At 40.3% G+C, this 15,776-nt stretch overlaps 1 protein-coding gene across 2 annotated transcripts in view; it reads right to left on the bottom strand.

Annotated features, from left to right (window-relative positions):
• SS18 (SS18 subunit of BAF chromatin remodeling complex) overlaps positions 1-15,114 on the bottom strand; it is a 70,440-nt gene extending 55,326 nt beyond the window's left edge. For both annotated transcript variants that reach the window (XM_068993560.1, XM_068993561.1), the window contains exons 1-3: positions 15,013-15,114; positions 12,281-12,357; positions 2,808-2,892 (exon numbers count right to left, since the gene is read on the bottom strand). In XM_068993560.1, coding sequence (XP_068849661.1) covers positions 2,808-2,892; positions 12,281-12,357; positions 15,013-15,081 — 231 coding nt within the window. In that variant the 5' untranslated portion in view covers positions 15,082-15,114. The remainder of the gene's footprint in view (positions 1-2,807; positions 2,893-12,280; positions 12,358-15,012) is intronic.
• Between the last annotated feature and the right edge of the window lie 662 nt (positions 15,115-15,776).

Genomic DNA, 15,776 nt, shown 5'->3' with positions numbered 1-15,776 from the left:
AGATTGTTACAGACAAGACTTGAACAAGACTATGGGATTCAAAACCAATTGCGTTTCTATGTAAACAGCAATCACAGTTACAAAATAAAACAAAAAAACACAAAGATTCCATTTAAAAATTGCCTTAAAAAGACAACCTACTTAGCAATAGATCCAAAGAGAGGTGTGTAAATCCTCTCCAGGAAAATCACAAAACTTCATTGACAGGAGTAAAGGACTAAATAAATCAAAACATATGCAATAATCATGATTTGAAAGACTCAGTATTGCAGAGACATCAATTCTCCCCAAACTGACTGACAGTCAAAGTCATCTCAGTGAAAATCACAGTGGGATTATAGTGAACACGCTGATAAGTTCAAGTGTATAAGGAAATGCGAAGGACCAGTACCCAAGATGGTCTTGGGGAAAAAAAAAAAGGAACACAGGAAGAAGTCAAGAACTTCTCTAATATACATCAAGACTTATTACAAGTCTTGACTATGACAAGTGTGACAGGACAGAGGAAATCATTAAAACCGGCCAATGGAACAGAACAGACCCCCAGGTATACGGGCATTTGATATATGATATACGTGTCATGACAGAAGTAGAGAAAAGATATTTTGCTTTGTTTTCCCAACAGATAATGCTGCGAGAGAATTATCTACCTGGAAACAAACGAAATCAAACCTGTTCCTCATACTAGCTGGTAATCAAGATTATGGTAAAAAAAAATCTCATTATTTCAGATTCAAAACAAAAGATATTCATTATATACCCTTAGCGAGATATAGCTTAAGGACAAGCCTATTATTGTTAGTGGCAACCCTGATATTGCTATATTGAAATTATGTTACATATATAGTCGTACAAAGTAAACAAGTGACTATAAAGTTGCTAAGATATCAAGATTTTTAGAAAAAGAAGAGACACTAATATACAAAATTAAAGCTATGTTTAAAAAAAAAACCTTTCCTGAGGTGAAAAATATCACTAATATTTCCTTTATTAAAAAAAAAAAATGTTTACTATCTCTGTCCACTGAAAATGCTCCATTCATTGGAAGGACTGATGCTGAAGCTCCAATACTGTGGCCACCTGATGCAAAGAGCCAACTCATTGGAAAAGACCCTGATGCTGGGAAAGACTGAGGGTAGGAGAAGGGGGCGACAGAGGATGAGATGATTGGATGGCACCACCAACTCAATGGACATGAGTCTGAGAAAACTCCAACATAGTGAAGGACAAGAAAGCCTGATGGGCTGCAGGGGGGTCACGAAGAGTCAAGCACAACTCAGCGACTGAAGAACAACCAAACTCAGTAATAACAAATGCCCCAAACATCCACATTGTGGTCTCTAAATATCAACTCCCACAGGAAAAAAGGCTAGCTGAAAAAACAGCTGGGACAGAATAGTTCTGGGGCAGAAATACAGTCAGTCTGATCTCTCTCACAAATTCTAAAACAAATAAGCTCTACAAGAATACTGGAACCGTGTCAGCAGGACACAGAAGCCAAAGGAAGGGATTCCCACCGACCAAAGGTGAGAAAACTTGAGCGTCACAGTGTCTCAATGGATTTAAACACATTAAAAATATAGAAATGTGAAGTTCAGATAATAATAAAAACAAAGACAAAATCCTTGGTCATCCTTTCAAGTTGCCACAGACCAACTTGTTATTCTGAAAACTGATTAAATTGATTAAAAAAACTGATAAAGAATAGAATCAAGACTTTATCACGACTTTCCTATAGGAACTCTATTTCAAGATAACCAAATGTTTGCTGAAATTTTCCTTTTTAGAAGAAGAACAATGCAGAAGGAACTGTAAAATGAGAAATTTATCATTCTTAGATCCTAGGAAACAACGGACCCAACCAACGAGCACCAATGACTGATAAACCCATTAACTGAAAGGTAGATGAGGAACTTTATAATGGACTGATGAAACTGGTATCAACTGTGAGCACTGATCAATCTTAACATCACTAAAAATGGGACAATAAAATATGTTCCTCCTAACAAGATACAGCAGCAACACTCACATGGTGCAATCCATGAAATAGTCAACATAAAACTAAATCTAATTATAGCCGAGTCTCTCCATCTATAAATTACCAATTTAGAGGAAATAGAAATGAGATGGAGGAACACGTTAAAGGATCATGAGGCTACAAACAGCCAAATCCAGAATGTGAGAAATTCTACAAAATAAGTGACCCTCTTTCTTCAATAAGTAAATGTAGAATGAAAAAACTGATACAGGTTAAAAAAGATCTAAGACACAGATTAACCAAAGCAAAGAGTGGGCCTTGTTTGGATTCTGTGGCAAACAACCGGCAAAACATTCGAATTATTTTTATATAACTGGGGAAAACTGAAAACATCCTGATTATTATAAGACATTAAGAGATTCTGGCTAAGTTTGTTACGTGGGATATCAGTCCTTATCTGCTAGAGATGCATATTAAATTACATACATAATGGATAGGGATCTGCTTTAAAATATTATAGATCTGTTTCTAAATAATTTGTGTGATTATACATCAAAATAAATGAATAAATAGGTAGGTGGATGAGTGAATGAATAGATGGATAGCTGTAACTTCCTTGGGCAGCGAATCAATTCTAGCTGAATTAATTCAAATTAAATATGAAGGCAAAAGATTAAAGCTAATAGATCATGTAAACGAATATCTTCATGTTCTCAGAGAAGGGCAGGATTTCCTACACAAATTTCAGAATCACTCAACAAAAATCGGTCCTTCTGTATAGAACTCTACACAAATTATCTACACTTCCCACTATTTTAAAGGTACTTACTGCTGGTAAGAGAGACTGCATGTTCTGATTAGAATCTGCTATTGTAGCAAGGTAGACCAAGTTGGTATGCAGCATCTGTTGATACCTATTAAAACAAAACAAATGTCAATATTAAAACATCATTTTCTTCCTATCTGCTTACACACAAACAGCATTCTATTTCTCAAGTTTTTAGTAAGAGATTTCTGTTACATGAACATCAGCAGCACTTCAATTTTTTCCTAGTTCTGCAAAATAACTGCAAATAAGTACATTCAAAGACAAAAATAAACACAGGGCTCTCACCATGTGCTAGATACTTAAACATGCTTTAAGTATCAAACCAACACTAGGAGGTAAAGGTTCTTATTTTCTCCATTTTACAGATGAGGAAATTGAGGTTTAGAAAGGTTAATACCTTGTATAAGATTGTACAGCAGAGAGAATGGAATACTAAGACAGGTAAGGGCTCCATACAAACTACTGGGTTGGCCAAAAAGTTCGTTCGGTTTTTCATATTATATATGACACCTTAGGGGAAAATCCAAACGAACTTTTCGGCTAACCCAATCCATTTACAAAGAGATCTAGGATGAAGGGGTCAACAAAACTGATGTGCTTATTTCCTTTCCTCTGCCATTTTTGTGTTGCCAAAAACCTCAAAGTCAAGTACAGTCAACACACTCCGTTAAAATGTCAGAAAGGAGGTGGAAACCACGCATTTTTTAATCCTCATTCCCGTAGCAGTGACCAATAATTTATGCCTGCTGTAGCGGTGCTGCCCAACTATCAGGACCTAGCATATAGAGGACAATAAATGCTACTGCTGCTAAGTTACTTCAGTCGTGTCCGACTCTGTGCGACCCCACAGACGGCAGCCCACCAGGCTCCGCCGTCCCTGGGATTCTCCAGGCAAGAACACTGGAGTGGGTTGCCATTTCCTTCTCCAATGCAGGAAAGTGAAAAGTGGAAGTGAAGTTGCTCAGTCGTGTCTGACTCTTGGCGACTCCATGGACTGCAGCCCACCAGGCTCCTCTGTCCATGGGATTCGTCAGGCAAGAGTACTGGAGTGGGGTGCCATTGCCTTCTCCGAGAGGACAATAAATAGGTGTCTCCAATTAAAAAGCAGAGACATTACTTTGCTAACAAAGGTCCGTCTCATCAATGCTATGGTTTTTCCAGTAGTAGAGAGCTGGACTACAAAGCAAGCTGAGCGCCGAAGAATTGATGCTTTTGAAATGCGGTGTTGGAGAAGACTCCTGAGAGTCCCTTGGACTGCAAGGAGATCCAACCAGTCCATTCTGAAGGAGTTCCGTCCTGAATATTCATTTGGAAGGACTGATGTTGAAGCTGAAACTCCAATACTTTGGCCACCTGATGTGAAGAGCTGACTCATCTGAAAAGACCTTGATGCTGGGAAAGACTGAAGGCGGGAGAAGAAGGGGACGACAAACGATGAGATGGCTGGATGGCATCACCGACTCAACGGACATGAGTTTGGGTAAACTCCAGGAGCTGGTGATGGACAGGGAGGCCTGGCATGCTGTGGTTCATGGGGTCACAAAGAGTCGGACATGACTGAGCAACTGAACTGAATTACCAAAAAAAGTTACAAGCTAAAGCACTGAGATGGAGTCAAGAACAGGACACCAACACCATTACGAATTAACTTAAAAAAATAAAGCAAACTCTCATTATTGGCATGAAGTGGTTAAACACATTTATTGCTGTTTTATTTACTTATGAATAATTTTTGCTAAGCCTCTCTTCATAATTTTAAAAATTAATTCCAATGAAACCAGACTGAAATTAGCAGTGATTCAATTACTAGTGTTGGTAAACACACAAAATACAAAATTAAAATCTGCATAAGACCGTTATTCTTTTAGAATTTCATTTACTAATAAACAGTAAATAAATTAAAATTATGAAATAAGTAAAAAACACCTTTATTCTGCTAAATAAAGCCTTCTAATGCAGTTCCCAAATGCAGTAATTTTCTAAAACAGACACCATAAAAGGAATCCTAGCAAATTCTTTGCTGTTAGAAAAACTAATGAACTCTTCTTCCTGTTAGAAAAACTGGTTTCATTACTTTTTTATTTAGTGGGGAACAAACTTATTTCTCACTGAACTTGAAGTTTTTTAACTAACAAGATTATGCTTTTGTAGTTTGTTTGGTTTTTTTAGATTTATTGAGTTATAACTGATATTTATAAAGAACTTCACATATTTAATATGTACCATTTGATGTCCGGACATACATGAACACCTGTGAAAATATCACTACTACGGAGGTAAGACCTACCTAACACTTCCCAAGGTTCCCTTGTTTCCCTTTGTTACTATTTTTTTATTGTTTAAAAACAAGTCTACAAGTTCTTTACGTTCCTCCTCACATATATTATACGCTACGGTGCTCAATCACACGTGATATTGTTACAATGACCCTTATGCAAAGAAGGACCAAGAAATAATATTCTGCAGTTATTCATAATTCATAATTATACCACTGAAATTCTTCAAACAGCACTGACAGGCACCACCAGCTGGAACTACTTCATTATTCCATAGGGATCTTAAATGGAATTTAAGGTGCAGGGTTCCACAATCTTGCCATTTTTAAAAAAACAACCAGCCATTTTTAATTAGAACATATAATGCACTCCAAAGGCTACTCCTTCAAGTCTTCCTCTTTTTCTGAGTACTGGTAAGGCTCTAATACACGTACTCAGATATGAGATTTGCTGACTGCGCTATCAAAAATAAAAATGCCAACGTTACTAAGAACTACAGCTTACTTATGACCCTTTAAGAAAAACTGTAGTCATGGTTACTGGTACTCAGCAAATCAGTATTAAAATATTTAATCTGCCATGCTCTTGAGGACCCATTTATAAACTACTGGCAGTGAGAGTGGATTTATAAGGTGCTTGTAGTTCTAAATACCTTCAAATACAGCATCTTTTAGCAAATATTTTAAAACATTTCCCTAACTTTCAAATCTTAATTTTTAATCTTGAAATAATCCCAAATTCAAGAATACGAAGAACTCCCAAATATCTTTCTCCCACACTCCCCAACTGTCAGCATTTTGCATTTGTCTCATACTACCTCTAAACACACAAATCAACATACACATGCATGCAACTACACACTTTTTTCCAAAGCCATCTGAGAGTCAGTTACTGACATAATACTCATCACTCCTAATACTACATTGTCAGTTTCCCAAAAACAAGGATATTCCCTTACATAACTACAGTACAACCATCATAAGGAGGAAATGAACACTGATACAACATTAATCAAATCCACAGAACACAATCAAATTGCTACAACCATCCCAACAGCCAAATCTTCTTATCTAATATAAGGGGATAGGTAAAAATGAAAAATTTTAATGGGTCTTTTGTAAGTAACTTCATCAGGTTTTCTTTCTGGTAAAACTGCATTCTTCTTACAGCACTCACCAAATAAGCTTATTCTCAATTCTTCTACAAATATTCTTCTGAGAAACTTTTTTTATTCTATAAATACTACTAATTTATCACTGAAGCAGTTTTTAATGTATATGCTTACAATTTCTAAAGCAGTATATTTTATATAAGAAAACAGTACATAAACAAAGGGCAGATATAAAACATATTCAACATCTTATATTTGATGATGTGAAGTGAGTGAAGTCGCTCAGTCGTGTCCGACTCTTTGCGACCCCGTGGACCGTAGCCCACCAGGCTCCTCCATCCATGGGATTCTCCAGGCAAGAATACTGGAGGGGGTTGCCATTTCCTTCTCCAGGGGATCTTCCCAACCCAGGGATCGAACCCCGGTCTCCCGCATTGCAGGCAGATGCTTTAACCTCTGAACTACCAGGGAAGCCCCATTTGATGATGGTAACTGCCTAATAAATACTGGCAGGTATTTCCAAATACGCTTAATTATTAACCTATTAAATGTGAGGCAGTTCACTTCCCAAAGATTCCACTAAAAGCCACTACATCAATTACCTTGAAAAAAGTTAAATAACCACTATTGAATTTACTGATATAATTATAAAATGAATAAAAAATCATGAGATTTCATTTTGAAAAAGAAATCTTTACCTAGAAGCTATGAAGATATATTTATAGGTTAATAGGAATACAATGTACAGAATAAAAGTTATCTTCATAACTAAAGATTTTAAACAAAATTCATTTATATTATGATGAACACAAATTTTCCATTTGAGAATTGTTTATAACACATTCTGAAATAGATGCAATCTCCCTGAAAAAAAAAAGGGGGGCTGATTTAAGCAAATATATGGAATCATTTAGAAAATGCTCAAACCAAACACCACAAGAGGGCAATAATATATTCTTACATATACGCTGTCAGAATTTAAAGCGAAGAGGAGCTGGGTGTACAAGCTCAACAGTGATGCACTGACTTATATGACTGTGTGTATGGATGTATGTATGTAGATAAGGAAAGAGTAACATACACACACAGAGCTTCCCAGGTGGCTCTAGTGGTAAAGGATCCTCTCGCCAAAGAGGAGACACAGTCGATACAGGTTTGATCCCTGGATCACGAAGATCCCTTGAAGAAGGAAATGGAAACTCACTCCAGTATTCCAGCCTGGAAAATTCCATGGGCAGAAGAGCCTAGCGGGCTACCATCCATGGAGTTGATGTAATCAGCAAAAAATCTTTAGGTGATGAGAATATGGTGCTCATTCTCTAAATTTCATATATCCGTGTTTCCTAATTTTCTACAATGTATATACTGTGTTCATAAAAATAAAGTTATTTTTTATTTACAAATAACTGCTTGAGGCAGTTATCACATCTTCAGGAACTGTTTAATTAAAATTGAATTGTCAATTCCCAAATGGTTGTCATTGACGTATCTCTTTATTTTCCTTTCGCTTCTCCTCCTGTGAGAAACAAGAACATTTATTAACATTGAGAGGAGAGATTTTTTTTCTCTTCACCCCCAAACCAATTTTGACAACTTGAGAAATAAAGAGTACCTGGAAAACTCTAAGAATGAAATTAAATACAAGAGAAAGGGCAGAATTTAAGATTCTACCTAAATCAATTTAGGCCTCATTTATAGCAGATACATCTATGTGAGCAAATGAGGTCTATGCCAATAGGCAGAGAAAGAGGAAAATGACAACAGACACGAAAATGCTGAGAATATAAAGAATAAGACAGGATGAACTTTTGCCAACAGGTTGGAAAAGAGGGTTCTAGATCTGAACACGTCTCATCCCCGTCACTCACTGCCAAGGCCTATAGGACACTGAACCAACCCTATGCCGTCGGCTCTGCCTGGCATTTTAAAGTCACAGATGTGGTGATCAGTTTGTAACGTACAGAAGGATCAAATCACTATGCTGTGCATCAGGAACTAACATAGTGTTATGGGTCAGTTATACTTCAAAAACAAACTCACGGAAAAGAGATTAGGTTCGTGGTTACCAGGGGCTTGGGGGAGGGTGGGGAATGTGGACCGGCAGAGGTGCTGGATGAAGGTAGTGAAAAGGAAAAGCCACAGGTGAAAACGATTATTCTCATCAGGGCCTCACAGCCGTTACTATTCCACAGCCGACTTCAGGTAGTGACCTCCTGACAACTGATGATCAGCCACAGTTAAGCTAAGGAAGTAGCTTCGCTGGTATTTCTTAGAAGCATTTTTCACATATAAACAGGCAAGATTCATCAAAGAAAATATACGTGAAAGAAATGGCAGTGGTGACATAAAATGCAAAATGCACAAATGATTAGGAAATAAGATACCCTAGAATTCAGATCTTAATTTCTGAATATTATTTTCCAAAAAAAGAACGAGGGCTTGGAGAAATGGATGATTCCAGACTGGGGCAGAAAAAAAAGTACAAGATAAGCCTGGAACATTCTGTCATGCAATGAAATTCTGTAAATGCTCAAAAAATAATAAGAGCTGTATCAAGAAGCCTGCTTGAAGGGCTGCCAGTGGCCAGCATTTGGGACAATTTGAAAAAGAAAATATATAGACTAACAAATTATAATCCAGAGGATACAATAAAAATCCGTAAGTCCATTCAGATATAAATCAATCAATGAACGAATGGGAGCGGGGCTTCGGAAATTTCTTCCTTACAACATAGAAGGAAAGATAGACTCTGTCACCTTTTGGCAACCAACACAGCAGTAACTGTTTGAGTTAAGAACTGTTGTTGTTACGGGTGTTTAGTCACTAAGTCTATTGCTGTTTAGTCACTAAGTCGTGTTCGACTCTTCTGCGACCCCATGGACTGAGGAGCTGGCAGGGATTTCCCAGACAATACTGAAGTGGGTTGCCATTTCCTTCTCCAGGATATCTTCCCAGCCCAGAGACTGAACCCGCATCTCCTGCATTGGCAGGTGGGTTCTTTCCCAGAGTCACCAGGGAAGCCCCAAGAATCACTGGTGGATGTTACAATGAACGTGTAGAAATAGGCTAAGAAACAGTGTTACATGTGTCTCAAGGTATCTCCCCAAAACACAGGTAGGAATTATAAAGGAAAAATAGTAACTTTATAGTGAAAATCTTGGCAGACATGACAGCACCTTAACAAAGTGGCCAAAGTTATCATGAATCCTGGGACAAACCACGGTCACACAGCTACCGCAGATGCACTGAGAAAGCAGAAGTATGTAAACACGGATCTCCTCAAGGAGCAACAGCAGTCAAACTCCACAGTGAGGGACATACCACACAACTGGCCTGTACTCTTCAACAACGTAAACATCATGAGAGAACAGATAAACTGAAGGACAGGTCCAGATGGCAGTACTCTGAGACCAACCTAAACATATCATCTGATCCTGTACCCATCTGTGGACCTGAGCAAATACACTAACGGGAAACTGGTAAAATTTCTAAAAAGTTGGAAACTAGACAACAGTATTGAATCTTGATTTGAACAATTAGACTCTTAAGAAGTTGTGCCTGTTTTCATGAAATATGTTATGAAATACACACGGATACTATAAAAGTGAGAGAGAATCATGCCTGTAACTTTTTCTCAAATGTTTCAGAAAAACTATGTAGGGAAGAAATGAATGACATAGCAAGGTGACTAATACATTATCACTTGAGGAATTTCAGGGAAGGACACACAGGAATTTCTTCTACTATCTTTGAAACGTTTTTTGTAAAAGTGAAATTATTTTTTAAAATTTTAGGAAGAGATACCGTTCTTCAACAATCTATGAAAAAAATTTTTTAAGATGGCCACTATCCACTGCTGGCAGACATGGTTGAAAACTAGGTCTCTGAAACCTAGTTGGAGGAAGGCAAACCAATACAATACAACCAAGTAATTTGGAGACTCAGCACAGTTTTTGACCCAGCCATTCCTTTTATAAAACTCTAACCTATTAAAAACAAAATGTCTGAATGTGTCTATATAAGTATGAGCACATATTTGTAAATGCACAGAAAAATGTTTGGAAAGACAGAACTAAAACACTGTAAGTAGTTACCTCTATGGAGAATAGAGATAAAAGAGTGAGAACTAAGAAGTGTATGCCTATGGCTGATTCACATTGATGTATGGCAAAAAACATCACAATACTGTAACTACCTTCCAATTAAAATAAATAAAATTTTTTACAAAGTTTCATCTCTACAAACTTTTATGCTTTATGATTTTAATTCAAAAATAATTTTAAGCAAAGGGGAAAGAGTCATGGAGAAGTCATGAAGAAGGGATCAAAATTAGGAAAAGGGTTAATCAGCACAGCATGAAAGCCACACAGAGCCAGGATTGCTGAAAAACACCTTCCTGAGAGCAGACCAGTGAGATCTCCAGGAAATAGATGAATACCAAAACAACAGTGGGAGAAAAGTACTTAGAACTGAGTTGTCCAATACGGTAGCCACTAGACACACTGAACTTGAGGCTAGTACAAAATGATGTTAGTAGAATCAGATGCACAGTAGATTTCAAAGACTTGGCATGAAACAAAAGAACATAAATTAACTGATTAGTATTTTTATACTGGTTATATATTGAAGTGATATTTTAGAAAAAATGAGTTAAGTAAGATATTATTAAAATTAATTTCACCAGTTTCTTTTTACTTGTATAATGTTCCTACTGGTGGCTGAGATGGTAAAGAATCTGCCTGCAATGCAAGAGACCCAGGTTAATTCCTGGGTCAGGAAGATCCCCTGGAGAAGGGAATAGCTATCTACTCCCGTATTTTTGCCTGAAGAATCCTTTGGACAGAGGAACCTGTGGGGTACATTCCATGAGGTCGCAAAGAGTCAGACACAACTGGGTGACTAACACACACACAAAAGCAAATGTAGAATGATTTGTGCGGCTTGCAATATATTTCTGCTGACAGTACTGTTTTTAGAACAGCTTTTTGATAAAATATTCAATTTGTTCCACTCTATCAGATCCTACTAGATATAGGGTACTGTTTATTTCAAACACATCATTACTTTAAAATAAGTAGTTTAGTTCTTATGAGTGATAATCAATTCTCTATTTATTAGATATAAACTTTATATTCTCAACCACATACAGTTGACCTTTGTACAAAAGGGATGAAGACACTGAGCCACCTGCAGTTAAAAATCCAAGTATAACCCTACAGCTTGCCCTCAGTATCTCATGGTCTCGCATCGATGTATTCAACCAACCGCAGGTCATATAGCACTGCAGTACATCTACACTGGAAAAAAAAAATCCATGTAAGTACACTTGTGTAGTTTAAACCTATCCTGTTCAAGAGTCAACAAAATATGCATGTAACTATGAATGTGAAGATCTAACTGCTCCAAAAATCAGACTATAGAAATCTGAAGTCATTTATAACACAGGATAAGAAGGGTAAGGAAAAAACTGATACATCCTCCAGCCCAAGTAACAAATTTTTCTTTTACAAAAATCAAGAAAAGTCACATAAAAAATTGCACACAAATGTCCACAGCATCACTCATCATAGTCAAGAACTGGAAACAATCCAAATGTTCATCACTGATAGATAAATAAAATGTGGTAGAGCCATGGAAGATTATTTAGCAATAAAAAGGAAGGAAATACTGATATAAGCTTCAACATGGATGAATCCTGAAAACACGATGCTAAAAGAAAGCAGTCAAAAAAGGTCACGTACTGAATGAATTCATTTGTATGAAGTGTCCACAATGAGCAAATCTACACAGACAGAAAGCAAATTAGTGGTTATCAGGGGGTGTGTCATTAGGAGGTGAGAATGGGGAGTGACTGCTAATGATAGGGTTTCTTTCTGGACTGTTGAAAATGTTCTAAAATTGATCAAAGCAATAATAGTAAAATCTATTAATATACTTAAAACCACTGAATTGTACACTTTAAAACAGGTGAATTATACGGTATGTGAGTTATATCTCAATAAAGCTATTCTTAAAAAGAAAGGAAAGTTAAAAAAACTAACCAACACAGAAAAAGAAATAGCAAAAAACTTTCATATCAATCTTACTGAGAACACTCTGAGGTCTTTCCTTTATTCTGATAGTCCATTATACACTGAATAAGATGGTTATTTTCATCCAGCATCTGAAATAAAAGTAAAAAAAGTTTATTATAAGTCTCATGCATCAAGTAAAATAAAAAATTAAGATTTCTACAAAAGTTTATCTATACAGGAACTGACTCCACAGTTCTTTTTTATACCTACAATATAGCTCTGCATAAAAGATCTTATTTTATATCTTTGGGATGTTATGTTTAATCAACAATTTTAATTTCTTTTTTTTAACCACTGCCACCCAGCTTGTGGGATCTTAGTTCCCAATCAGGGATTGAACCTGTGCCCCCTGCAGTAGAAGCTAATCTGTCCTAATCCAGAATGAAGTAAACTGATGAAAACTTCAGCACAGGAGGCTTAAGGAGATAGCTGGCTAGCTTCCAAGTTTTATGTTGATGTTCAGTCACTAAGTCATGTCTGACTCTTTGAGACCCCATGGACTGCAGCACACCAAACTTCCCTGTCCTTCACCCTCTCCCAGAGCTTGCTCAAACTTGTGCCCATGAGTCCATGATACCATCCAACCATCTCTTCCTCTGTCGCCTCCTTCTCCTGCTGCCCTCAATATTTCCCAGCAGTTTTATGCAGCATGGTTTTGTGACTTTCCAAATATGCAATAATTAATTCCAGTAATTTCTAGGTAAGTACTATATTAACCACAGACTCTATGAGCCAACCTTAAAATCGTCCCAAAAGTTTAAAAACAAGCATATATTTATCATACTATGAAAACAATTCAAAGCAAAACTGGCTTTAAGGATTAAATAATGCATCTAAGCAGAGTGGTGCTGAGGAAAAATCACTGATGTAGCAATTAAAAGGCCAGTTTTACTGTCAAGCTATCCTGAGCAAACCACTCAAGATGTCAAAGGCTCAGATTTATCAAGGGACAGGAGTAGATGTTCCTCCTCAAACCGCCCCCACCCTTCCAGGATTTCAAAGCTTTAATACCATAACCACTCTTTCTCATTAATTTAGTTAATGTAATTCTTTTAATTAAACAAGAATATCCATTTAAAAGTGTGACTTCTTTTCTGCATATGAATCAGTCTTTACTTGGTGGAAAAAAAAACATTAACATGCCCTTCAAAAAACAAATTGCAGTTTTCTTCTTATATCTACTCATCAGATGCCAAAAAAATTGTCTTTAGAATGTGTTTTAATCCAATCTCCAATCTAACGATTTCACAACCTATCTTCTCAGTAGATTCCACGGTTTAACAATCTTCACCATTAGAACGTCTGGGTTTGTCTTGTATCGAACATCATTCCCTCATGCTATACAATCAGGCACTTAATGTGGGATCCTTTTTCTCTCCTGAGCTGAGGATGAACACTTTAACTGATCAGCATCTCTTTAGTTAGTCACCCACGATAAATTATCTTAAGATGTAGGTTAGGAAATACAAACTTAGAACTTTTCTACAGTCCAAAAAGTGAAGCCTTCCAGAAACACGTTTTGTGTACGTGTACTCGTAGCTGTTTGCCAAGCCGCAGACTTCTCCCAGCACGCTATACAAAAAGCACTGCATTTTCAGGCAATGCCAAGCCTGTCTCTTCATAAATAAAGCAACAGTTGGGCAAATGTCAAACGCCACACTGTAAAGAGCCTGAGAGTCAACAGAAGCCTATTAACATAAACTACCAGGCATACGATGGTGTCTTGACTGGTCCTGAAAGTTGACTTTTTTTTTTCCGTTTTGATCTTTGTTCCGGTGCATAAAACAAAACCGAACTATTTAGGGTAAACTGCAAAATTTAGCAAATAACTTTTCAAACTCTGGTTCACTAAAATTCAGAATGCTGCAGTGCTCAAAGGCAACAAGGGGCAGAAAACAATAAAGAAACCTTTGTGTCCCCAACTAGCAAGTAACCGCGGCCACAGCGCAGCTCCCCGCGTGTGTATCACGTCTTCTGAAACTGATCACGAGGCTCAGGCTGTCTCCATCACTCGACCCTAAGCTCCCTGAAGGCAGGCAGGGACCATGCTCACCACCGCAGCCTCGGCGCCTACGCTTGGCGCTGCAGCTGTAAATGGGTCGGGGGTGGATCCGGAGAGGAGAAGCGCCTCCGAGAGAACCCCGAAGTCTAGAGGGTTGCTCCCTCGTCCGCCTCGGAGCCTCGGCCGAGGTTTCCCGCAGCATCCCCCAAGTTCTGCTGAGAGCTCCCCAACTCGGCTGGAGTTTGCAGCCGAGCACCGAGAGCAAGCAGCGCTCCTACTTCTCCTAGGCCCACCTCCGGGACCTCGGTGAGGTCGACCCGGAGCTGCCGCCGCACCGCGCGGGGCGGGGCGACGCCAAAGTAACTCCGGAGCGACGCGCGAACCGCGGGGGGCGCGGGCTTCGGAAAACAGCCCTACCCCGCGCGGCCGCCGCCGCCGGGCGCACGCGCCCCGCCGTGCGAACGCCGCCCTATCCCCAGAGAAATCGGGCGGCGGTTACTAGGGCTTTTGTGCCCGTAGGAAGGAGCCCGAGGGGGCGCGCAGGACTCCGCGAGGGGAGCAGTTCGCCCCTTCCGCCACCCACTCGGGCGCAGCCCCGCGGCTCAGGTTCCCACACCCGCCCGCCAGCCCAGCAGGCCCGCCTCCGCCCCCGGCGCGGCCGACAAGCCCGGCCCGAGCCCAACCCCCGGGTTCCTCCTCAACGCGGTCCAGGCCTGGCATCCCCGACGCCGCGCGGCTTCACCTTCTGAATCGCGGCGGGAGTGATCTCCCCCTTGCCGCGCTGCCTCGGGGCCGCGAACGCCACGGACATGTTGCCGCCGTCACCACTACGGGTAAGTCCCGAGCGCTCCGGGTGAACGGCAAACTGGGGGAGAGACGCCGGCCTCTCGGGCCGAACCACGTCGGGCTCGCGGGGAGGGGGGATGCTCCGGCGCCCGACGGGCAGCCGGCCGGCCCCGCCTGCGGGAGGAGCTCTGGCCCGAATTAGTCCGGTTTCTGCGCAATACCTGGGAGCCGCGGCCCCGGCAGAACGTCCCTGTTCTCGGTCGCCCTCCGGTTCCTCCGCCTGTCCTTCCCCGCCACCCCCGGCCCTCTGCGCTCGTGGTAGGGCCGCGCCCCAGCCCTCCCTCCGCTTCAGCGATTCAGGAAATGGTCCCGCCGCCCGCGGGAGAGGGAGCGGCTAGGGCAGCCCCTGTCACAGGAAATGCGAGCGCTCGAGCCGGCCCGCCCCCTTCGCGCGGGGCCACTTGCCTCCCTCTCCGCGCGCCCGGGTGTCCCTCGGCGGCGTTTCGGCTCTCCGCTCTAGAGCTCGAGCAGTTTTGCCAACTTCATCCTCAGCCCCTCCTGGGTGGAAGTGGCCGCCCCGAGCTGTGCGGGTATCCGGAAAGGGGAGGAGGAAGGTCAGGACCCGGGAGTTTCGTGCGCACCCGTGGAGCATCTGCTGAGACCGGGCAGGGGTGGCCGGACTAGGGAAGCGCCGATTCGCTGGTTTGAATGGCTCGGCTA

Source organism: Capricornis sumatraensis, chromosome 21, assembly GCF_032405125.1.
Source record: "Capricornis sumatraensis isolate serow.1 chromosome 21, serow.2, whole genome shotgun sequence".
In the NCBI taxonomy this organism is placed as follows: Eukaryota; Metazoa; Chordata; class Mammalia; order Artiodactyla; family Bovidae; genus Capricornis; species Capricornis sumatraensis.
This window is presented reverse-complemented; position numbering and strand designations above follow the sequence as displayed.